Here is a 25,991-nt window from a genome sequence, read left to right as displayed (position 1 = left end):
GTGACAGTGAAATGACGTCAGTCATTTGAAGTTTTATCGGGGACCATCAACCCCTCTCTGTAGTGGACTTTTAAGCCTTGTTTCTGCTTTTCGTGTCCAATTTTTTGAGTTTTGTTCCCATTTTTGCTGTTTTCCGTTTTCAGTTTTTATTCTTTCCTCAGTCGCGGACCGGGCGCTAATGACCATAGCAGTTTTGCGCCCTAAAACCAAAAAAAAAAAAAAAAAAAAAAAACATGGAGAAAACTACGAGAGATGAACTTTGTTCCCGGTGCGGCTATAGGCTGTAGTCGAAGAGCCTAGCCAATGTACTGCGAACATTTGCCTGCACGAAGATGCCACATGATCGCACATTTACTGCAGTCCACGCTCGTCTCGGAAATTCCGACGCTTGATGGTAAGCAAGGCTAATGAGGGCAGACCACGGACACTTCTAAAACAACCCAGGAAGCTCACGAGCAGTTGCTGCTGATCTCGGTATTCACCATAGTTCAGTATGGGGTGTGTTGAGTGAACAGCTGCTTCATTCTTTTAGTCTTACGAGAGTACCGGCCATGGGACCAATGACTATCCGCCTCGTCTTCGACCCTCCAGTATGCTCCGGACACCCTCGTTCTCCTGAAGTTGTTAACTTTACAGATGAGGGTCAGTTTACTCGGGAAGACATTTAAAACAGTCACAATTCGCATGTATAGTCGAATGGAAAGCCACTTACTACAGTTGTGTGAGGTCATCAGAGACGTTTTGCAGTAAAATGTAGACCGGTGTCTTGGGTGACTACGTATGTGGGCCTTAAATGTTGCCTGCTCGACGCAGATGGCCATTGTACAGTGTGTTCTTAGAAGTTAACCTGGCGACGTTATTGTAGGGGGTATCCATAGATATCAGGAGGAGGATGTTGTTTCAGCAAGCTGGGGCCCAGTGCACTTCGCAGAAATAGTTCGAGCTATAATAACCGTACTTTTGGCAGTTGGTGGATCCGCCTAGGACCTGTAAACTGGCCTGTAAGATTCCCGATCTTCATCCCATTAGACTTCTTTCTCAGGGAATAAATGAAAGCCGATCTGTATTTTGCCCCTGTTTACTCGGATGCGGAATTTAGCTGCAGCTAATGGTGCTCATTTTGAACATTTATTGTGATGTCAATAGTGATCAGAACAGTAATGCGGTGGAAAACATTTAACACCGTTTGATTCTCAGTGACACAGTAACCTCCTGACTCAACTCCAACATATGCGTTTTCGACACATCGTTGCTTTACGAAATATATTTTTGTCACGGTCATCATCCCTGTTAATTTGGGCACTGAACTTTTGAGCGCCCTGTATGTTTATATATTAAGTGTGTCGTTCCAACAAACAGACGTGACCTTATCGACATTGTACAGAGAGAGGGATTACTCATCATGATATAATGGTGACGATACGTAATAAATTCATAAAGTAGACTAGGAAAGTATTTATGCTGGAAGGAACAGCATAAACAGATGAGAGCATTTTACTTGGACAGTGAATGGACGTCATTTTGTACGATTATTATGGACGTAGAAGAGTTAGGGGCAAGGTTTAAAGACTGTAAATCGTGTGCTGCGGAGTATGCTCCGAGTAAGTGTACTAAGGATGGAAAAGATCCACCGTGGTTCAGTAATAAAACTTGGAAAATCATGAGGAAGCAGTGATTGTTGCACTCTCGGGTCAGAAGAGAAAATAGAAATGTCGACAGGCAGAAGTTAGCAGAAATTCGTTCGTCAATAAAAGGATCACTGCACGAAGCATACAAGTACTTCCACCGTCATACTTCAGCAAAGGATCTTGCTGAGAACCAGAGAAATTCTGGTACTACGTAAAATCACTAATCGGGTCGGAGGCTTCTATCCAGTCACTCGTCGACCAGTCTGTTGTGGCAACAGAAAACAGCGAAACGAAATTTGAAGTTTTAAATTTCGCATATAAGAAGTTATTCACTCCCACATGGAGTACATAGGAATCGGCATACCTGGCACTGTAAAGTAGCGGAAAGAATTGAAAACAAATGTCTACAGGTCCGGACGGAATCCCATTTCGGGATTACATAGTGTACTGTGCAGCATTGACCCCACAAATCGCTCGCCCAGTGCGAAGTCCCAAACGACTAGAAAAAAGCGCAGGGAACTCCTGTATATAAAAAGGTAAAGGAACAGACTCTCAAAATTACAAAAATGGTTCAAATGGCTCTGAGCACTATGGGACTTGACATCTATGGTCATCAGTCCCCTAGAACTTAGAACTACTTAAACCTAACTAACCGAAGGACAGCACACAACACCCAGTCATCACGAGGCAGAGAAAATCCCTGACCCCCGCCGAGTGTGCTCCCTGCCGCCGTTGGATAAGCAGCTGCAGCAGCAAGTCGTATACTCCTAGCTCACTCATTTGTTACATAGTTTAATTCTTAATTTCTTTGCGTGTTTTTGGTACTTGCATTGTTTAATTCATAAATTTCGGGCGTATTATTGTATTTGAGAGTTGTAGCATCGCGTTTTAGTACCTGAATAGTGTAAAATCGCGTAGTCTCCTTCCGCCGCCGAGCAGTGTGTCAGCAGTGCGCAAGTAGCAGCGTTACTGCATTTACTAGGCAATCTTCTATTTTAATAACCGTTTAAATTTTGTCGATTTGTTTGCGCTCTCTGTAGATTAGTTCAGACGTTCTTTGCACAACAGTTTTTAGCATGGATAGGGACTGCAACTGCTGTGTTCGGATGCAGGCTGAGTTGGCATCCCTTCGCTCCCAGCTTCAGGCAGTGTTGGCTTCGGTCACAGCTTGAGGCTGTTGCCAATGGGCATCACTGTGGGGGTCCGGATGGGGGTTTGTCGGGGACGGCCAGCTCGTCCCACGCATCCCCCGATCGGACTACGACTGTGGTTGCCCGGGATACTGCCCGTGTTGAGGCTGATCCCTCACCTGTGGTAGAGTGGGAGGTCGTCTCAAGGTGTGGCAGGGGGGCGAAAGACATTCCGGAGGGCTGAACGGAAGGCCTCTCCAGTTTGTCTGACGAACCGGTTTCCGGCTCTGTCTCAGGCTGATATTGACCTTCGGCCTGGCATGGCTGCTTGTCCTGTTCCAGAGGTTGCAAGATCCGGGCGGTCGCAGAGGGTGGGCTTACTGATAGTTGGGAGCTCCAACGTCAGGCGCGTAATGGGGCCCCTTAGGGAAATGGCAGCAAGAGAGGGGAAGAAAACCAATGTGCACTCCGTGTGCATACCGGGGGGAGTCATTCCAGATGTGGAAAGGGTCCTTCCGGATGCCATGAAGGGTACAGGGTGCACCCATCTGCAGGTGGTCGCTCATGTCGGCACCAATGATGTGTGTCGCTATGGATCGGAGGAAATCCTCTCTGGCTTCCGGCGGCTATCTGATTTGGTGAAGACTGCCAGTCTCGCTAGCGGGATGAAAGCAGAGCTCACCATCTGCAGCATCGTCGACAGGACTGACTGCGGACCTTTGGTACAGAGCCGAGTGGAGGGTCTGAATCAGAGGCTGAGACGGTTCTGCGACCGTGTGGGCTGCAGATTCCTCGACTTGCGCCATAGGGTGGTGGGGTTTCGGGTTCCGCTGGATAGGTCAGGAGTCCACTACACGCAACAAGCGGCTACACGGGTAGCAGGGGTTGTGTGGCGTGGGCTGGGCGTTTTTTTAGGTTAGATGGCCTTGGGCAAGTACAGAAAGGGCAACAGCCTCAACGGGTGCGGGGCAAAGTCAGGACATGCGGGGACCAAGCAGCAATCAGTATTGTAATTGTCAACTGTCGAAGCTGCGTTGGTATAGTACCGGAACTTCAAGCGCTGATAGAAAGCACCGATGCTGAAATCGTTATAGGTACAGGAAGCTGGCTGAAGCCAGAGATAAATTCTGCCGAAATTTTTACAAAGGTACAGACGGTGTTTAGAAAGGATAGACTGCATGCAACCGGTGGTGGAGTGTTCGTCGCTGTTAGTAGTAGTTTATCCTGTAGTGAAGTAGAAGTGGATAGTTCCTGTGAATTATTATGGGTGGAGGTTACACTCAACAACCGAGCTAGGTTAATAATTGGCTCCTTTTACCGACCTCCCGACTCAGCAGCATTAGTGGCAGAACAACTGAGAGAAAATTTGGAATACATTTCACATAAATTTTCTCAGCATGTTATAGTCTTAGGTGGAGATTTCAATTTACCAGATATAGACTGGGACACTCAGATGTTTAGGACGGGTGGTAGGGACAGAGCATCGAGTGACATTATACTGAGTGCACTATCCGAAAATTACCTCGAGCAATTAAGCAGAGAACCGACTCGTGGAGATAACATCTTGGACCTACTGATAACAAACAGACCCGAACTTTTCGACTCTGTATGTGCAGAACAGGGAATCAGTGATCATAAGGCCGTTGCAGCATCCCTGAATATGGAAGTTAATAGGAATATAAAAAAGGGAGGAAGGTTTATCTGTTTAGCAAGAGTAATAGAAGGCAGATTTCAGACTACCTAACAGATCAAAACGAAAATTTCTGTTCCGACACTGACAATGTTGAGTGTTTATGGAAAAAGTTCAAGGCAATCGTAAAATGCGTTTTAGACAGGTACGTGCCGAATAAAACTGTGAGGGATGGGAAAAACCCACCGTGGTACAACAACAAAGTTAGGAAACTACAGCGAAAGCAAAGACAGCTTCACTCCAAGTTTAAACGCAGCCAAAACCTCTCAGACAAACAGAAGCTAAACGATGTCAAAGTTAGCGTAAGGAGGGCTATGCGCGAAGCGTTCAGTGAATTCGAAAGTAAAATTCTATGTACCGACTTGACAGGAAATCGTAGGAAGTTCTGGTCTTACGTTAAATCGGTAAGTGGCTCGAAACAGCATATCCAGACACTCCGGGATGATGATGGCATTGAAACAGAGGATGACACGCGTAAAGCTGAAATACTAAACACCTTTTTCCAAAGCTGTTTCACAGAGGAAGACCGCACTGCAGTTCCTACTCTAAATCCTCGCAAAAACGAAAAAATGGCTGACATCGAAATAAGTGTCCAAGGAATAGAAAAGCAACTGGAATCACTCAACAGAGGAAAGTCCACTGGACCTGACGGGATACCAATTCGATTCTACACAGAGTACGCGAAAGAACTTGCCCCCCTTCTAACAGCCGTGTACCGCAAGTCTCTAGAGGAACGGAGGGTTCCAAATGATTGGAAAAGAGCACAGGTAGTCCCAGTCTTCAAGGGTCGTCGAGCAGATGCGCAAAACTATAGACCTATATCTCTGACGTCGATCTGTTGTAGAATTTTAGAACATGTTTTTTGCTCGAGTATCATGTCGCTTTTGGAAACACAGAATCTACTATGTAGGAATCAACATGGATTCCGGAAACAGCGATCGTGTGAGACCCAACTCGCTTTATTTGTTCACGAGACCCAGAAAATAGATGCTATTTTCCTTGACTTCCGGAAGGCGTTCGATACAGTTCCGCACTGTCGCCTGATAAACAAAGTAAGAGCCTACGGAATATCAGACCAGCTGTGTGGCTGGATTGAAGAGTTTTTAGCAAACAGAACACAGCATGTTCGTTATCAATGGAGAGACGTCTACAGACGTTAAAGTAACCTCTGGCGTGCCACAGGGGAGTGTTATGGGACCATTGCTTTTCACAATATATATAAATGACCTAGTAGATAGTGTCGGAAGTTCCATGCGGCTTTTCGCGGATGATGCTGTAGTATACAGAGAAGTTGCAGCATTAGAAAATTGTAGCGAAATGCAGGAAGATCTGCAGCGGATAGGCATTTGGTGCAGGGAGTGGCAACTGTCCCTTAACATAGACAAATGTAATGTATTGCGAATACATAGAAAGAAGGATCCTTTATTGTATGATTATATGATAGTGGAACAGACACAGGTAGCAGTTACTTCTGTAAAATACGAGGGCAGTTCAATAAGTAATGCAACACTTTTTTTTCTCGGCCAGTTTTGGTTGAAAAAACCGGAAATTTCTTGTGGAATATTTTCAAACATTCCCGCTTCGTCTCGTATAGTTTCATTGACTTCCGGCAGGTGGCAGTGCTGTACGGAGCTGTTAAAATGGCGTCTGTAACGGATGTGCGTTGCAAACAATGGGCAGTGATCGAGTTTCTTTTGGCGGAAAACCAGGGCATCTCAGATATTCATAGGTGCTTGCAGAATGTCTACGGTGATCTGGCAGTGGACAAAAGCACGGTAAGTCGCTGGACAAAGCGTGTGTCATCATCGCCGCAAGGTCAAGCAAGACTGTCTGATCTCCCGCGTGCGGGCCGGCCATGCACAGCTGTGACTCCTGCAATGGCGGAGCGTGCGAACACACTCGTTCGAGATGATCGACGGATCACCATCAAACAACTCAGTGCTCAACTTGACATCTCTGTTGGTAGTGCTGTCACAATTGTTCACCAGTTGGGATATTCAAAGGTTTGTTCCCGCTGGGTCCCTCGTTGTCTAACCGAACACCATAAAGAGCAAAGGAGAACCATCTGTGCGGAATTGCTTGCTCGTCATGTGGCTGAGGGTGACAATTTCTTGTCAAAGATTGTTACAGGCGATGAAACATGGGTTCATCACTTCGAACCTGAAACAAAACGGCAATCAATGGAGTGGCGCCACACCCACTCCCTACCAAGAAAAAGTTTAAAGCCATACCCTCAGCCGGTAAAGTCATGGTTACAGTCTTCTGGGACGCTGAAGGGGTTATTCTGTTCGATGTCCTTCCCCATGGTCAAACGATCAACTCTGAAGTGTATTGTGCTACTCTTCAGAAATTGAAGAAACGACTTCAGTGTGTTCGTAGGCACAAAAATCAGAACGAACTTCTCCTTCTTCATGACAACGCAAGACCTCACACAAGTCTTCGCACCCGAGAGGAGCTCACAAAACTTCAGTGGACTGTTCTTCTTCATGCACCCTACAGCCCCGATCTCGCACCGTCGGATTTCCATATGTTTGGCCCAATGAAGGACGCAATCCGTGGGACGCACTACGCGGATGATGAAGAAGTTATTGATGCTGTACGACGTTGGCTCCGACATCGACCAGTGGAATGGTACCGTGCAGGCATACAGGCCCTCATTTCAACGTGGCGTAAGGCCGTATCATTGAATGGAGATTACGTTGAAAAATAGTGTTGTGTAGCTAAAAGAGTGGCGAATAACCTGGTGTATTTCAATGCTGAATAAAACAACCCCTGTTTCAGAAAGAAAATGGGTTGCATTACTTATTGAACTGCCCTCGAATCTGGGAGTATGCGTGCGGAACGATTTGAAGTGGAATGATCATATAAAATTAATTGTTGGTAAGGTGGGTACCAGGTCGAGATTCATTGGGAGAGTGCTTAGAAAATGTAGTCCATCTACAAAGGAGGTGGCTTACAAAACACTCGTTCGACCTATACTTGAGTATTGCTCATCATTGTGGGATCCGCACCAGATCGGGTTGACGGAGGAGGTAGAGAAGATCCAAAGAAGAGCGGCGCGTTTCGTCACAGGGTTATTTGGTAACCGTGATAGCGTTACGGAGATGTTTAATAAACTCAAGTGGCAGACTCTGCAAGAGAGGCGCTCTGCATCGCGGTGTAGCTTGCTCGCCAGGTTTCGAGAGGGTGCGTTTCTGGATGAGGTATCGAATATACAGGGTGATTCAAAAAGAATACCAAAACTTTAAAAATGTGTATTTAATGAAAGAAACATAATATCACCTTCTGTTATACATCATTACAAAGAGTATTTAAAAAGGTTTTTTTTCACTCAAAAACAAGTTCAGAGATGTTCAATATGGCCCCCTCCAGACATGAGCAATATCAACCCGATACTCCAACTCGTTCCACACTCTCTGTAGCATATCAGGCGTAACAGTTTGGATAGCTGCTGTTATTTCTCGTTTCAAATCATCAATGGTGGCTGGGAGAGGTGGCCGAAACACCATATCCTTAACATACCCCCATAAGAAAAAATCGCAGGGGGGTAAGATCAGGGCTTCTTGGAGGCCAGTGATGAAGTGCTCTGTCACGGGCTGCCTGGCGGCCGATCCATCGCCTCGGGTAGTTGACGTTCAGGTTTCATAACTAACCTTTTTCGTAGGACTCTCCATACAGTTGACTGTGGAATTTGCAGCTCTCTGCTAGCTCTGCGAGTCGATTTTCCTGGGCTGCGAACAAATGCTTGCTGGATGCGTGCTACATTTTCATCACTCGTTCTCGGCCGTCCAGAACTTTTCCCTTTGCACAAACACCCATTCTCTGTAAACTGTTTATACCAACGTTTAATACACCACCTATCAGGAGGTTTAACACCATACTTCGTTCGAAATGCACGCTGAACAGCTGTCGTCGATTCACTTCTGCCGTACTCAATAACACAAAAAGCTTTCTGTTGAGCGGTCTCCATCTTAGCATCAACTGACGCTGACGCCTAGTCAACAGCGCCTCAAGCGAACAAATGTACAACTAAATGAAACTTTATAGCTCCCTTAATTCGCCGACAGATGGTGCTTAGCTCTGCCTTTTGTCGTTGAAGAGTTTTAAATTCCTAAAGTTGTGGTATTCTTTTTGAATCACCCTGTATTGCTTCCCCCTACTTATACCTCCCGAGGAGATCACGAATGTAAAATTAGAGAGATTAGAGCGCGCACGGAGGCTTTCAGACAGTCAATCTTCCCGCGAACCATACGCGACTGGAACAGGAAAGGGAGGTAATGACAGTGGCACGCAAAGTGCCCTCCGCCACACACCGTTGGGTGGCTTGCGGAGTATAAATGTAGGTGTAGATGTAGGAATCGAACCCGGGCGTGGGTCAAAATTACAGACCCGTATCCTCAACATCTGTATTCTGCAGCATTCTTGAACGTAAGTTCGAATGTAATAAATTTCCTTCAGGCAGAAAGGCTTAGCCTGCAGATCGTCACGGACTTAGAAGGCATCGCTCGTGCTAAACTCAACTTGCAACGCTGCGGTACGAAATGTTCGTTCTTTTCAAACCATCTTATCAGCTGTGTTTGCGTGCATTATTCACTGTCACAGTGTTGACCTTTGACTTGTTTTGTTGGGCGTGTACAGCATGTTCACTCTGATCTCTTCGCTTTGGTTGCTATACTCGAGCTCGCGGGTCGTGAGAGTTCACATGCAATTTGTGAAGAGATTTTTGTTCTCCAGCACAATCTCTACGTAAGACAGTAAACAACACATCATGTTTCTATAATAAACAGTCTGTGCAAAATTGTAGACTACTGACAATTAAACCTTGCATGCGAGGGGTGCCTCCAAACCTGATTAAAGTTCATCCTTATATTGTTGCTTGCAACCGACCCTAGTCGTACAAGAAATTATTCTGCGCAAAGGACGAATAGAAAGAACGAAAAGTCTAGAAACACTCCCACAATTTCTTTTTCCATTTGGCAGCGTACTGGGTGGACGAACTATTCCCTTTCGGTTTGTTTTTGAATGTGTATTTGAACTAACCTCGCCACCATAACGTGTTTAATTTTGGGATAAGTTTCGTTACTTTCTACCTCAGTCCAGCACGCATTGGCGGCGCGTTAAGATGCGCGAGATTTCTATTGTCACGCGTATGTTATTACCCCTCATTCTCCTGTTCATTGTAAGATTAAGACACATAACAGAAAGTGTACTTCACAAGCTAAGACCAAGGAAACTTAATTTTCGTTTACTGTGCTCTTCGAAAACACACACACACACACACACACACACACACACACACACACACACACATATATATATATATATATATATATATATATATATATATATATATATATATATAGATATATAGATATATAGTTTGTTTACTTGATGAGGGCATATGTCAATGTCATGAAATGAATGGAGATTAATATGGAGACAAATAATATGCACACGAATACCACTGAGCTCGCTGGCTTTCATTTCACACCATTCAGCAACAAGTGTAGCAAGAACAACAGTGACAGCAGAGCTGGCACGACGTAGCATCTTTTGATGCATTCCCCTTTGGTCACTCATACTGTGCCGTTAATCAAAACCGAAAATATCTGTGTAGTACAGACAGTTTTGCAGTAGGTATCCAGAACTTCGTTTACTAATCAGGCAGTGTGCACACGTAACACGAAGTGATTTGGGGAGCTGAAGTATTTGCAGATTGATTTCAGGAATAGTTCAGCTATTTTCTTAGCAAAGCGGATCGTTGCGGATGGCGCAACGGGTAAGACAGTTGACCAATAACTAGGAGCAGTGAATGTCGAACATATGCACTGCCACCCAATTCTAGGACTTCTGCTGGTTTCTCAAAGTCCTGAGAACAAGAAATTGGCTGGCGAGATCCACCCCGTCCGTTCTGCATTGTAGAGCTTTGGTAACGTCTCCGGTGTCTTCCATTTTGACGCGGGTTTAGACATACTATCCTACCTTCGTAGCATGCGGCATAGCTACTTAACATCGTGTACAGCAATTTGTGGTGACCAGGTACCGAGCACTATTATGGCAACGTCGGAAATAGCGTTAAAACTCTCGTGCAGCCTTGCGCCCGACTTTCGTGTGGTGGTCGGTCCAGGCCTTCGTTCAGATTGTGTGCTTTCCGCTATGATAAGGCTTGTCCGCTGGCGCCCCGAGACCGGAGGTCAGCCGGCGGACAAATATTGGCGTCTGAAGTACACCGCTAGTTGTTCTGTTCTCGGAGCCTTGCGACGTCCTCTCCTCCCCTCTCCTCTCCTTTCCACGCTGCTTCTATCCCCCTGTCCATCCCTCCCCTCACTTTAATTTTTCATACACTACATCTAATTTTCAAGCTACGTTTTCAGAGCTTCATCGTAAGGAAGTAGTAAGTCACTGTAAGCACGTTCCCATTTATCAGTATGGGCTTAACAGCTTATGTAAACTCTCTAATGGCTCAGTCATCTGGGTTTAACGAAAGGAGCTGATAGTTACAAGGCTGGCAGACTTTTAGGAAGAAAGGATATTACGGAGACGAGGTACTGGCAGAATTGAATAAGCTTTGAGGACGGGTCGTGAATCGTGCTTGGGTAGATCAGTCTGTAGAGCACTTGCCCGCGAAAGACAAAGGTTCCGAGTTCGAGTCTCAGTACGGCACACAGTTTTAATCTGCCAGGAAGTTTCACATCCTCTTTTTTAATTCTAGAGCCTACAGTTGCTTGACTATAAGATACCTAAAATAGGATTTTATTGCCCTTACGGTGTTTGGCAAGACTAGAGATTACTGAGAATTTGTTTTTCTTCATAAAGCACGCTTTTGGTAATAGTTCTGACTTTCGTAAATCCTGGTAAAACACGTACTAAATTTACTGGCGGATAAGGATCGTGTGGGAAAACAAAAATTATTTTAAAATCATTTTGTGTTGTGCCCTGAAATGAAAGTCCCTTATTTTTCTTTTCTTTAACCACTTGGCACTTGCACAGCTTACGGCAAAATGGTTAGTTACGTCTGAGTTGCCGATGGAAGGAAACGAAAGACGTGTTACGTAAAGTAATGTAAAAGGTTTCACCGAAACTCACGACGGGACTCGAACGCGTGACTCCCTTGCTTTCTGGCAAGTAGCCATAGAGAGCAAGCAAGCCTCACCAGATCCACGAAATACGAGTGGAGAGCGTGTATATACTCCTACAGTGTTCGTTTATAATGAACATATGAAGCAAAACTATTACTGGTAATACAGAACAATACACTGCGTAGGTTATCTGTGGTGCTGTGCACGTGTGGCTGTTTTGAAAGCTGATTTCTGAGTGAAGCTGATGTACAGTCTTGATTTCCGTTAGTTCCATATTTGATATCGGTACTTTGTTGCGTCGATAGGTCACGAGTCTACTTGACTTTGGCACTTTCACCAAACCGTCCCATAACATTGATCAGATTCATTAAATAGTACCCACAATACACAATTCATGTGGAATTTTATAGCTTTTGGAACCTACGAAGATTGCGTAAAAAGTTCTGCCGCGGATGGTCATTGATGAAGTAACGAAATCTTTTGAATCATGTCAGGTCTTAAGTCAGCAACTGTCATCATAGCCTACTTCGTGTAACAATGTTCGTATTTGACCTGAACTGATACGTTCCAGTTGCTGAAATCATTGGGACGTGAATTAGCGTCATTGGTCTGTTGTCCAGGATCTGTGAAATAAGAGAAGTACAAACAGAAATTCAGAAAGGATTGTCACTTTACCAGTGGATGAAAGACTGGAAAATACAAAAAAAATTGTTGCTTGAATGCTTGGAAGCAGTTCATTACTTACATAAGATAATCAAGTAAGCAAGGCTTGTCCCATAGTAATAGAACCTGTCAAGAAAAGCCAAGAAACTTTGTGATATTTGTTCTGGCGCACGGAGGAACGACAGAATACTGCATGTCGTACGCAGTCTCACTTGCACTTTAGATTATGATTTATAAATGAGGCGGAAAGTTCTCTGCGTGGTACAGAGATAGCCTATATGTCGATGCTTTTGTGCATTTTGCACAAGCGTCAACAAAATATATGTAATAGTATTCGGAAAGTTTTGTTTATATTTCGTGCGATTGGATAAACTGGTACGCTGTGACGCCGCACAAGTAACTGTTTTGTATCGTTTATTGCCAACTGAAAATTGGAGGTTAAAAAATCTTTTCATTTCCTTCGAGAAAAACAATGATACGTTTCCAGAATGAAATTTTCACTCTGCAGCGGAGTGTGCGCTGATATGAAACTTCCTGGCAGATCAAAACTGTGTGCCCGACCGAGACTCGAACTCGGGACCTTTGCCTTTCGCGGGCAAGTGCTCTCCCAACTGAGCTACCGAAGCACGACTCACGTCCGGCACTCACAGCTTCACTTCTGCCAGTATCTCGTCTCCTACCTTCCAAACTTTACAGAAGCTCTCCTGCGAACATTGCAGAACTAGCACTCCTGAAAGAAAGGATATTGCGGAGACACGGGCACACAGTTTTCATCTGCCAGGAAGTTTCATATCAGCGCACACTCCGCTGCAGAGTGAAAATTTCATTCTGGAAACATCCCCCAGGCTGTGGCTAAGCCATGTCTCCGCAATATCCTTTCTTTCAGGAGTGCTAGTTCTGCAATGTTCGCAGGAGAGCTTCTGTAAAGTTTGGAAGGTAGGAGACGAGATACTGGCAGAAGTGAAGCTGTGAGTGCCGGACGTGAGTCGTGCTTCGGTAGCTCAGTTGGGAGAGCACTTGCCCGCGAAAGGCAAAGGTCCCGAGTTCGAGTCTCGGTCGGGCACACAGTTTTAATCTGCCAGGAAGTTTCAATGATATGTTGTTCGACGGTCGGCATTATGGACGTGTGAAATAGTAGACGCAGTAGATACCGTACATAAAAATAAAGATTACAATAAATTTTGAGAGTTAACTACGACGAAGCTTTCCATTCAACTAAAACGGTGTCAGATTTGCACAAACGTGAATCGCATCCAAAAATAAATTCCCAGCTATGTTTGGACTCTGTTTTAAAAGAATCAATGTGACTTTATTCACCGATATTTTGCTGTGGGTGAGAGTTACCTGAAATGGCAGTCAAATTAGCGGGCGAAACCGGTGGCCGTGCACCAGAAAAGTAGAGGAGTTGAATATGTTATGTTTGTTTTCTAGGACGCATGAAGTGTTTGGTTTTAATTACGGTATCAGGTGCTAATCAGTTCTGACGGACTAACTAAAATAAAGACCTTGATAAGACGCTTGCAAAGCAGAAGGAAAACATATTTCTTTAAGACAATGCATCTGGCAAAAAACGGTTTACGTCTACAGAAACTTCTATTAGGAAAACGTTTTGACTCCAAGTAGTAAAGATAGGATATTCTGCAGACGTTGCAGAATAGCGCTTCAGGAATGGAATCTATATATTAGACGAAAAGTACGTCGATCTGAAGCGGATACTGTACCTTGAAAAAAGTGCATTTTTCATCTAAAGTAAGTGCTTAACAAAGTCTGCAAATTGTTACTTGCCTTCGTAAAGAGCAGAGGGACTGTCTACTGAAGAAATTATTCATTCGTCTTGACCGTAGTCAACAACTGAGCAATGATTGGGCTTGACATATAGTTTTTAACTTCTTTTTCGTATACGTGTTCTACGGTTCTGACACGGACGCATATGACGTTAGTTATTTTTGTCCCGTAAAGCAAAGCAAAAAACTGAGTGAAGAATCTTTAGTGAAAAATTGTAATTTCTTGTAGACGGTTGTGTTTACAACACAATCTAGGTACTTCTGTAATTTACGTGTACTGTACGCATCCTCTTCAAACATTGGTGGCATTTTGTTCGAAGAAAACGTTGGTTTCCTCTTGACCTGTTAAATAAGTGAAATGGCATTTTTAATGAGCCTGCAGTTCATAGGGAGTTGTACCGTAACATAAAGAATTAAGTCCCCTACCTGCTGCTTTCTAGCACCTGTATGAACCCTCACGGAGAATGTTCAGTAATTATTACTCACGTGAATAGTTCGGCGCCGCCGCCGCCGCCGACGACGACGACCACGACACTTAGAACATCATGTTCATTGTCTGCAGACGTGGGCTGTGAAAAGATTTTTAGTTGCACACAGTCATGTACGCAAGTGCAAGCAAAAGCTCTTCATTTAACGTTACTTTACCACATACTGTAAAAGCGTAATTTTGCAGATGTTCCTGAAAAATTCTCGGAGTGGAAGGAAAAAATTGCAGCGTTGCAGAGTGTTAATATCTTAATGGTTAATCGTTTTGTGTATCCTTCTTCCTGCTGTTGTGACGTAGACAGAAATGAGTGCTTTCTGCTCTTAAACCTGTCAGATGACAGTTGTTAAACAAATCAGAAAATTTTCGTGTAGCAGTAGCCACACAGTCCACTGTTGCCGCCAATGAGATCGGGTTGTAGCGAGCGGACTCAACCTCTGACCACGTGGACTTAGTTTATTGGCGTTATTAATAGAGTGGCATTGGCCCTAGATGACGCGGGCTCCTGAAATCCTGTGGCTTAACGTCACGCCGTGGTGGTGGCGTAGGCTCTTGTAAGCAGGTCGGAGAGTAGACTTCCGTGAAGACTGCATTTGATGAATCTGTCTGGAACTGTAATGTTCACTGCCTGAATAGGTGCATGTTTACGTTCCAGGTCCCATGACAGCTTTGATATATTTACACTGTTAGATTGTTGTGCGCGTGAGAAACATCCGGAATAAAACTTTGTTAACGCTACTCAAAATTTTTAAAAGGCTAGGTATTTCCTGAAGAATGAAGGTATGATTCTTCTATTTCAGGAAGTAGAAAAATTATGCTCGTGTTAACTGCTCTTAACAAATTTCAGTGGCTGTCATCTGATGGCGGATTGAGTAACTAGATATATAGTACTGTTACAGAGATATGAGTTCCTGTTGCACGAACATGCGATCAGGTGCTTATGCACATTAACATAGAACTTAGGTGTAGAGTTACAGAATCGCACCTATGTCTTAACACCATATAAAGAAGAATCATGCGGCATAAGCAATAATTTAATTTATTACCTTCTGAAAAGCAGAAGAGGAAGCCGTATGAAAGCATGAGTCAAAAGCACCACAGAGCTGGAAAACTGGAAAAATGTTCAATATTCAATGTACAGACATACTTCTTGCTATAATATGATAAAGGGAAACACCAAATTAACGGGGCACAGATTTGAGTCTTAACGTTTCTTCTCTTACCATTCAGTGAAAACTTCAAACTGATATAATAGAGCATCAACACTGTTAATTTTTTGCTGTACCTTGTTGAAAGTGTAAAAATGTAAGTGGTAACGGCACAGACAGCACGCTTCCATACATAAGAACAGTGACATACTATAGATCACTGGAAAGAATGGTGCACCTGAAAAATCTCTGTACTTTAAATATAATTTTATGTGCTGGCCTTCCTTACTGTGAATAGTGAGCTAACGTATTCACTGTGTATTGCTTTATCAATGTATCGTTCCACTTCAGCAGACATTGCCGTAATTCTGCGTTCTATTCCCATGACTGCTGTTTCTAAATATTTTTAGGGAATGTAAAGTGAGACTCGATGATCGGAATTGTGTCCTTTTCTGTTTAAATGAAAGTCAGCAATGGTTAATTAGCGAACCGACGTCTTTCTGTTAAAGACTTCGTTTGTTGTTAAAAAAACCCTTTCTAATGTTTGTTTCAAAAAAGAAATACCTCCTAATAGATATATTTCTTCATGCCGACACACATTTATTTGAGGTTTCAGCTTTTTCCCAATCGAATAAATTTGACACACACACACACACACACACACACACACACACACACACACACACACACACACACAGAGAGAGAGAGAGAGAGAGAGAGAGAGAGAGAGAGGGGGGGGGGTGTTAACAGTAACGGGTACCACTACTATTTTATGGTCATTATAGTTACAGGAACATAGGCGTTTATTTGGTTGCATAGTAAAATTGATGAAATGTGAGCATTGTAACTGTACGGTATTTTATACCGTCTAAAAGGAGAAAAATGATGAAGGAAGATCAATGATTAGCCTCCTTCCGCCGTGTACACTGCCGAAGCTGCGGGACAAGACAAATGATTTGAGTTACTCTTAATGTGTTCCCTACATCAAAATAAGAAAAGTAAATTATAATAGTCGCCGAATATTGCGTGTGAAATCCTCGCGTTTTCTATGGGCAGAACAGCGGAAGTGTTGAGGAATCTTCCTAGCCTCATTACCGGAGAATTGTCTCTAATGACGGCGGTATCGTTGTAGGCTTGACATTTTTCTTTAGAGGCAGGTTTTTGACTGAATAAAATAAGAGTAATAGTTACAAATAACGGGTAAAACCCCAGTTCAGAGAGGAGGAAGAATTGTTTACATATCACTAAATTACTATTCCATTATCTGACTACAACAATGCCGTTGCTTTCACCTACTTACTACAGCAACAGTGGTGGTGGTGATTTATTTATTTATCGTATGGCATTACAGACGCATAAGAAAGAAACAGACAAATCACTAATATAACAAACGTTAATAATTGCAAACAAACATTACTAATAAAGTCCGCAGCTCGTGGTCGTGCAGTAGCGTTCTCGCTTCCCGCGCCCGGGTTCGATTCCCGGCGGGGTCAGGGATTTTCTCTGCTTCGTGATGACTGGGTGTTGTGTGATGTCCTTAGGTTAGTTAGGTTTAAGTAGTTCTAAGTTCTAGGGGACTGATGACCATAGATGTTAAGTCCCATAGTGCTCAGAGCCAGCCATTATTAATAAAGGATTACAAACAAACATATTCTGGAACACTCTTCAACAGTGTGGCTGATGGTCTGATTTTCTCCGCAATCACACCGAGGGGATGGTATTTTACCCCATTTATACAGGGAGTAAGCACATCTGTCATGACGAGTTCGAATCCTATTTAGAGTGGACCACGTTTTGTGTGGTAGGTCAAAACCAGGTGGCTTTTGTGTGATGCAAGGCATGTTATGATTTTGCCATGCGTTCCATTTTTCAGACCATGCGTTTCTGATACTGAAACCTTGTTGTACACAGGTCCTTGCTGTTCTCGTTGGCGGGTTCCTAGATCGAAGCCTATTAGTGTTTGCAGCCTCAGAGTCTTGGTGGATTGGCATGCTTCGATTTCCCACGATGTTTTTGTATTCACATACAAGGGCGTCAGTACTTCGCATGTGTGGCGGCGGGATGTGGCTTAATATTGGCAGCCATTGCGTTGAAGTGGGTTTAATTACTCCAGAAATTATCCTTAGAGTGTTATGCAACTGGACATCCACCATTTTTATATGTGGGCTGCTTAGTCGGATCGGAGCACAATATTCGGCGGCCGAGAATACAATTGCTAAAGCAGAGGTGCGGAGAGTGGAGGCCGTTGTTCCCCTGGTAGTACCACAGAGCTTTTGAATAATGTTGTTTCTTGTCTTTAATTTTTTGGCAGTCTTTGTTAGGTGCTCTTTAAAAGATAGTGTTCTGTCCAGCGTCATGCCCAAGTACTTCGGAGTTTTATTGTGCCTGAGAACGATGTTTTCAGATCGAATGTTGAGTTCCTTTCCAGCGAGTTTGTTGTTGAGATGGATGCAGCTAACCTCTGTTTTGGAAGCATTTGGTTGAAGTCTCCACATACGGAAATATTTGCCCATTATCTTCATGTCTTTCTTTAGGATGTCCTCAGATGCTTCAATTGCGCTACATCTTGTAGCGAGGGCCCAATCGTCAGCATTCTCGAACTTTTTGATTGTGTTTCCGGCAGGTCTGCAATATAGAGGCTAAACAGCAATGGTGAGAGCACTGATCCTTGTGGTTAGCCATTCTTTAGTTTTTTGATGGAGCTGTAGTCGGTGCCCATACTTATTTGGAACACCCTATCATTGAGCATGCTGTCTATTAAACGTGCTATAGATTTGCAAGGAATTACTCAGAGAATTTTCTACATGATGACCTATCTCCACACAGTGTCGTAAGCTGCTGAGAGGTCAATACAGGCCACTGATGTTTTCAATTTTTTCTGGAATCCCGCCTCAATGTAAGTAGTGAGTGACACCACCTGGTCAGTACAACTTCTTCCTGGCCGTAAGCCTGCCTGTTCAACTAGGATCACCCTGAACAATTCTGGGCTAATTCTGTTATATATAAGCCTCTCCAGTAATTTGTAAATTACAGACAGCAGGACAATTGGTCTGTAGCATTTTGGGTTGTCAGCTGGCTTCCCAGGCCTTAGAATAACTATTACCTTAGAGCGTTTGAGTTCTTGGGTGATGTTGCCAGTTTGCATGATGTTTGCAAAAAATCGAGCCAGCCATACTTTTGTATACTTACCACAGTTTATTATGAATTCCCCACCCCCCCTCCCCCGCCCCATGAACCATGGACCTTGCCGTTGGTGGGGAGACTGGCGTGCCTCAACGATACAGATAGCCGTACCGTAGGTGCAACCACAACGGAGGGGTATCTGTTGAGAGGCCAGACAAACGTGTGGTTCCTGAAGAGGGGCAGCAGCCTTTTCAGTAATTGCATGGGCAACAGTCTGGATGATTGACTGATCTGGCCTTGTAACATTAACCAAAATGGCCTTGCTGTTCTGGTACTGCGAACGGCTGAAAGCAAGGGGAAATTACGGCCGTAATTTTTCCCGAGGGCGTGCAGCTTTACTGTATGATTAAATGATGATGGCGTCCTCTTGGGTAAAATATTCCGGAGGTAAAATGGTCCCCCATTCGGAACTCCGGGCGGGGACTACTCAAGAAGACGTTGTTATCAGGAGAAAGAAAACTGGCGTTCTAAGGATCGGAGCGTGGAATGTCAGATCCCTTAATCGGGCAGCTAGGTTAGAAAATGTAAAAAGGGAAATAGATAGGTTAAAGTTATAGTGGGAATTAGTGAAGTTCGGTGGCAGGAGGAACAGGACTTCTGGTCAGGTGAGTACAGGGTTATAAATACAAAATCAAATAGTGGTAATGCAGGAGTAGGTTTAATAATGAATAAAAAATAGGTGTACGGGTAAGCTACTACAAACAGCATAGTGAACGCATTATTGTGGGCAAGATAGATACGAAGCCCACACCTACTACAGTAGTAAAAGTTTATATGCCAACTAGCTCTGCAGATGACGAAGAAATTGATGAAATGTATGATGAGATAAAAGAAATTACTCAGGTAGTGAAGGGAGACGAAAATTTAATAGTCATGGGTGACTGGAATTCATCAGTAGGAAAAGGGAGAGAAGGAAACATAGTAGGTGAATGTGGATTGGGGCTAAGAAATGAAAGAGGAAGCCGCCTGGTAGAATTTTGCGCAGAGCATAACTTAATCATAGCTAACACTTGGTTCAAGAATCATGAAAGGAGGTTGTATACCTGGAAGAATCCTGGAGATGCTAGAAGGTATCAGATAGATATATAATGGTAAGACAGAGATTTAGGAACCAGGTTTTAAATTGTAAGACATTTCCAGGGGCAGATGTGGACTCTGACCACAATCTATTGGTTATGAACTGTAGATTGAAACTGAAGAAACTGCAAAAAGGTGGGAATTTAAGTAGATGGGACCTGGATAAACTGAAAGAACCAGAGATTGTACAGAGTTTCAGGGAGAGCATCAGGGAACAATTGACAGGAATGGGGGAAAGAAATACAGTAGAAGAAGAATGAGGGATGAAATAGTGAAGGCAGCAGAGGACCAAATAGGTAAAAAGACGAGGGCTAGTAGAAACCCTTGGGTAACAGAAGAAATATTGAATTTAATTGATGAAAGGAGAAAATATAAAAATGCAGTAAATGAAGCAGTCAAAAAGGAATACAAACGTCCCAAAAATGAGATCGACAGGAAGTGCAAAATGGCTAAGCAGGGATGGCTAGAGGACAAATGTAAGGATGTAGAGGCTTATCTCACTAGGGGTAAGATAGATACAGCCGACAGGAAAATTAAAGAGACCTTTGGAGAAAGGAGAACCACTTGCATGAATATCAAGAGCTTTGATGGAAACCCAGTTCTAAGCAACGAGGGGAAAGCAGAGAGGTGGAAGGAGTATATAGAGGGTTTATACAAGGGCGATGTACTTGAGGACAGTATTATGGAAATGGAAGAGGATGTAGATGAAGATGAAATGGGAGATAAGATACTGCGTGAAGAGTTTGACAGAGCACTGAAAGACCTGAGTCGAAACAAGGCCCCGGGAGTAGACAACATTCCATTAGAACTACTGATGGCCTTCGGAGAGCCAGTCCTGACAAAACTCTACCATCTGGCGAGCAAGATGTATGAGACAGGTGAAATACCCTCAGACTTCAAGAAGAATATAATAATTCCAATCCCTAAGAAAGCGGGTATTGACAGATGTGAAAATTACCGAACTATCAGTTTAATAAGTCACAGCTGCAAAATACTAACGCGAATTATTTACAGACGAATGGAAAAACTGATAGAAGCCGACCTCGGGGAAGATCAGTTTGGATTCCGTAGAAATGTTGGAACACATAAGGCAATACTGATCCTACGACTTATCTTAGGAGAAAGATTAAGGAAAGGCAAACCTACGTTTCTAGCATTTGTAGACTTAGAGAAAGATTTGACAATGTTGATTGGAATACTCTCTTTCAAATTCTGAAGATGGCAGGGATAAAATACAGAGAGCGAAAGGCTATTTACAATTTGTACAGAAACCAGATGGCAGTTATAAGAGTTGAGGGGCATGAAAGGGAAGCAGTGGTTGGGAAGGGAGTGAGACAGGGTTGTAGTCTATCCCCGATGTTATTGAATCTGTATATTGAGCAAGCAATAAAGGAAACACAAGAAAAATTAGGCGTAGGTATTAAAATCCATGGAGAAGAAATAAGAACTTTGAGGTTCGCCGATGACATTGTAATTCTGTCAGAGACAGCAAAGGACTTGGAAGAGCAGTTGAACGGAATGGATAGTGTCTTGAAAGGAGGATATAAGATGAACATCAACAAAAGCAAAACGAGGATAATGGAATGTAGTCGAATTACGTCGGGTGATGTTGAGGGTATTAGATTAGGAAATGAGACACTTGAAGTAGTAAAGGAGTTTTGCTATTTGGGGAGCAAAATAACTGATGATGGTCGAAGTAGAGAGGATATAAAATGTAGACTGGCAATGGCAAGGAAAGCGTTTCTTAAGAAGAAAAATTTGTTAACATCGAGTATTGATTTAAGTGTCAGGAAGTCGTTTCTGAAAGTATTTGTATGGAGTGTAGCCATGTATGGAAGTGAAACGTGGACGATAAATAGTGTAGATAAGAAGAGAATAGAAGCTTTCGAAATGTCGTGCTTCAGAAGAATGCTGGAGATTAGATGGGTTGATCACATAACTAATGAGGAGGTATTGAATAGAATTGGGGAGAAGAGAAGCTTGTGGCACATCTTGACTAGAAGAAGGGATCGGTTGGTAGGACATGTTCTGAGACTTTGAGGGATCACCAATTTAGTATTGGAGGGCAGCGTGGAGGGTAAAAATCGTAGAGGGAGACCAAGAGATGAATACACTAAACAGATTCAGAAGGATGTAGGTTGCAGCAGGTACTGGGAGATGAAGAAGCTTGCACAGGATAGAGTAGCATGGAGGGCTGCATCAAACCAGTCTCAGGACTGAAGACCACAACAACAACAACACTATGAATTCAGGATGAAGTTGTCGAAACCTGGTTTGACATGTTTCAGAGCTTTTTCTATGTCTTCGTTTTTTTTTTAAAGTTCTCGCTTCACTTGCATTGTATGTGTTTTACCCTTTGGTGTCCTAGATGTGGTAACTAGATGTGCAGCTATGGCATTTGGTCTTACTGTTGCTTTTTGTAATTGTGCTGGTGGGCTGCTCCTTAGTGTTCTCAGCAGTGACCATGCTTGCCTGCTAGGTGTTTGGAAATTGAGGCTTTCTACAGTTTCTGTCCACTTTTGTCTTCTGGCAGCATCCAAGCTGTGAAGCAGTTCAATCGCTATTTCCTGATCTCTGGATTCAAGGAAGCTCTGGTATAGTTCTCCGCTGGTTTGGGACCGTCCAGAGATGCATTCTTTGCAGTACCCTTTCGGTATGTGCTTCTTGGCTGTGCTTATCATGGCACCAACAAGTCTATGGTAATTTTTTCTAGTAGGTGGTATCCATCCCAGACATTTGTCCAGATCTGTGGAGAACCCATTCTGATTGGTTTTTTTAAAATCTGTCGTGGGCGAGGAATAGAGGTAATTAGGGGAATTTGAGTTCCTACCTCTATTATGATTGGACGGTGTTGACTGTGCGGAAAGTTGGGCAGAACTCTACGCAAGGCCATGAGAGGTTGGTCCTTGTTGCTGGATGAGACGAAACACAGAACAGGATTGTATTCCTGTCTCCAAGCAGCTGATCTAAACGTAAATCGATCCTTAGCATCGAATACATGGTATAAGTATTCGTCTTCAGCCCATTTTGCTAATGCTTCTCCATTTGCATCATTGTCTTTGTACTTACACTGTACATGATGACTATTGAAATCCCCAACATATACAGCAGGATGTGGTTGAGTTTGGAGAACGTGGGCTGGCCAAGGTGTAGCAGGTGGCTTATAAATATTGGAGACAGTAATGCTTCCGATTTTTGTGACAACATTATGAGTGTCTTCATTGGTGGATGTAGAAATTGGGAAAGCGTTTTCAGTATTTTGTTTCACATATGTGGCTACTCCATAAGACCTATGATAGGTCGCTCCCAACACTCATAGCCTGGTATTTTGCCCTTTTATTTAGTTGTTACACTGTATCACTATGGGTTTCCTGTATATCAACCAAGTCAATGTTGCCATTTTTTAATAGTTTCGATAGAAACTGGCACTTAGCACAGCTTATGCCTTCTATGTTTATGTGACAAATTCGAACCACAGGTCCGAGTTTCCTGGTCAGAGGGATCTGAGAAGGGCCGTTTGGTCTGTCTGGTGACATAACTCTTTCTGAAAGTGTCTTATAGTCAGGAGATGCTCAGATTATCTGACTGCCAGTATGTGCTAGATCATTTAGTGTTACCCAGGGTGCACGTATAGTGTTATACTACGGACGCGAACTAGCTTTACACCCTGGTGGTGATAAGAATACACGTTACTGGCATCGAGGCAGATATACAGTTGACAGATAACCCCAAAGCTATCAGATATACAGTCAACAGATAACCCTAAAGCATCTCTTTCGTTTTATGTTCTGTACCGAATGTACATATCACTGTGAATAAGAAAGTGTCACATGGGTTGTAAAACTTCCGCCACAGTAATTCCAAATGTGTCATGAACAGTGCTTAATGAAATTGTAAAAATATCAAAATTATTGCTGTAATTGTCTTAAAGGAACATTGATTTGAATATTTCAAAACATTGATTGCTTCATCTTGTAGACTGAGAACATTTATTCATATCAACTTCTTGAAAGAAAACCATCTTGCTGAACTACGTCTTCCTTTCACTGAGAGCTAGGTGGAGCAGCCCCCCCCCCCCCATTCTGTGTTCAGGAAGTTGTCTTGAAACCATGGGGCAAAAATCTAATTTGTCAGTTTGAAGGTATTGCAACAAATGGATTATATGTGGGAGTCACTTAAGTGAGTGTGAATTTGTTTGTTTCTTGAAGATTAGATCTTGTATACCTTATTTCTGGAATTATTAAGTTACTTGAGAGAAATTTACAACTGGCAGAAGATTACTAAAATATTCAAAACAGGGTGCAGTAAAAATTCATTTAATAGGCTTATAGAAAACAGAATCACTTTTGCTCTACAATGCAGTATTCATACAGTAATACCTGTTGCATATGGTACCTGAAAAATACACCCTGTGTTTGTCTAAGAAAATGAAGTACAGGAGCACTTAATACGTTGCCAAAGTGCATTTGTGCAGAGTATATACTGTTTATTATATTAATTATATCTATTTGTTTCAGGTATCTTTCGCTCATGTTCTTTCTTCATGGCAGCAAATGTACGGAAATCAGTAGCTGAAGGTCGTTCGGACTGTATACCAATTTTCTTGTCAGAAATTCCTAAGCTTTTCCATCAAAAGATTGTCAAACCTGATGTAGCACTTATTCAGGTAAGTTTGGAAATATGAATATTTTTGTCAGAAAATTAATGCTGTCATCTGTATCTCACTTTAATTGGGGAATTCCTAAATTTTTCACGTTTCATTCTTATGTTCAGAGTCCAGATTTTTTCTGGATATTACCATACTTAAAGTAATGTGCATTGTTTTGTATTTGCAGTCAGTTGCTTATTCTAATTTACCAGTACAGTCCAGTACCTATAAAAATTCTTCCACTTGATTTGATAGTCATATGGTTGTGATTTACTAGCTATTGGTATGAAAATGCAGAAAACAATAACCTAAACAAACGTGCTTCCCCCCCCCCCCCCCCCAGTATGTCAATGGCTGATCACTTGCCCCTATGTTGTCCAATTTCAAATTTATACTCCCTCTGCAAGATGAACTCTGCTGCTCTACCTTGCATACTCTGTGGCAAGATATCTGATACTTCTACAAACTTTTGGGATAGGTTCTTTACACCAAAACAGAAAAAAGTTCATATAAACACATGTCCAAAAGTCCTTTGTTTTCTTAGTTATTAATGAAGGACGACATTCAACAGCTTCCCAAGTATGACCAAACTACTTCTATGTGCCTGTTTGATTCCTATTCTAGATGACATTATGTTGCCAGGAAGGCTTGTTAACGTGAGAGATTCATCTGTCTTCAGTGTGTCCAATGCATATGTGTATTGCAGGTAGTGAGTTAACTGAAAGTGTTCCGTTAAAACATAGAAGGATATTAATTCACAAGTAGTCTGACATAATTTTTATGTACGTCCATGTGAATGATGACGGGCATGAGGCCGTTTTTCCAGAGCTATGACAACAAAGTCATCCAACTTTTGGTGCTGTGTATTGTTGCATTGCCAAGACAGGATCCGTAGCACCACAGACTATGGGTCGAGGAAGACCACATGTTGCTCACATGCCTGACAAGGATGTGTGCATTCTACAGGCTGTCGAAGAAGAGCCAGGTGGCCCAGGCATGTTTCACGTTTCCAAGTTCAACACAGAGGATACTCCACAAACAGCTCACGTATCCATATAACCTTTAATGTTTACGGGGCCTTACACTTGACGATAACCCATCCTTGGAGAACTTCTGCGATGATCTGTTGCACAAACTGCCAATCCCTTGTTTCTCTATTCAGTTTTGTTTACAGACATGGCAGTATTTGGAAGAAATTGAGTAACAGATTTTCACAGCCAACACTTCTGGGGCAATTTCAATCCTCAACCTATAGTATAGGCCAGACGTCGGCATCAGTTTAAGATTAATGTGTGGGCTGGAATTGCAGGTGACTGTCTGGTAGGGCCAGATGTTCTCAGAGCTCGTCTTACATGTGCTGTCTACAGGACCTTTATTTGGAGTACCATCCAAGGTCTACTACAGGGTGTGCACCTGCAAATAAGAAGAAACATGTAGTTTATGCATGATGGAGCTGCAGAACATTTCAGTCTGTGTT

At 43.0% G+C, this 25,991-nt stretch overlaps 1 protein-coding gene across 1 annotated transcript in view; it reads left to right on the top strand.

The window, feature by feature from the left end:
• Positions 1-25,991, top strand: part of LOC126251584 (4-hydroxybutyrate coenzyme A transferase) — a 159,474-nt gene that overhangs the window by 113,103 nt on the left and 20,380 nt on the right. The window contains exon 3 of the mRNA XM_049952116.1: positions 24,384-24,532. Coding sequence (XP_049808073.1) covers positions 24,384-24,532 — 149 coding nt within the window. The remainder of the gene's footprint in view (positions 1-24,383; positions 24,533-25,991) is intronic.

The sequence above is a fragment of the Schistocerca nitens genome, chromosome 4, assembly GCF_023898315.1.
Source record: "Schistocerca nitens isolate TAMUIC-IGC-003100 chromosome 4, iqSchNite1.1, whole genome shotgun sequence".
Lineage (NCBI taxonomy): Eukaryota > Metazoa > Arthropoda > Insecta > Orthoptera > Acrididae > Schistocerca > Schistocerca nitens.
The sequence above is the reverse complement of the archived record's forward strand: the minus strand, read 5'-3'. Positions and strand labels throughout refer to the sequence as shown.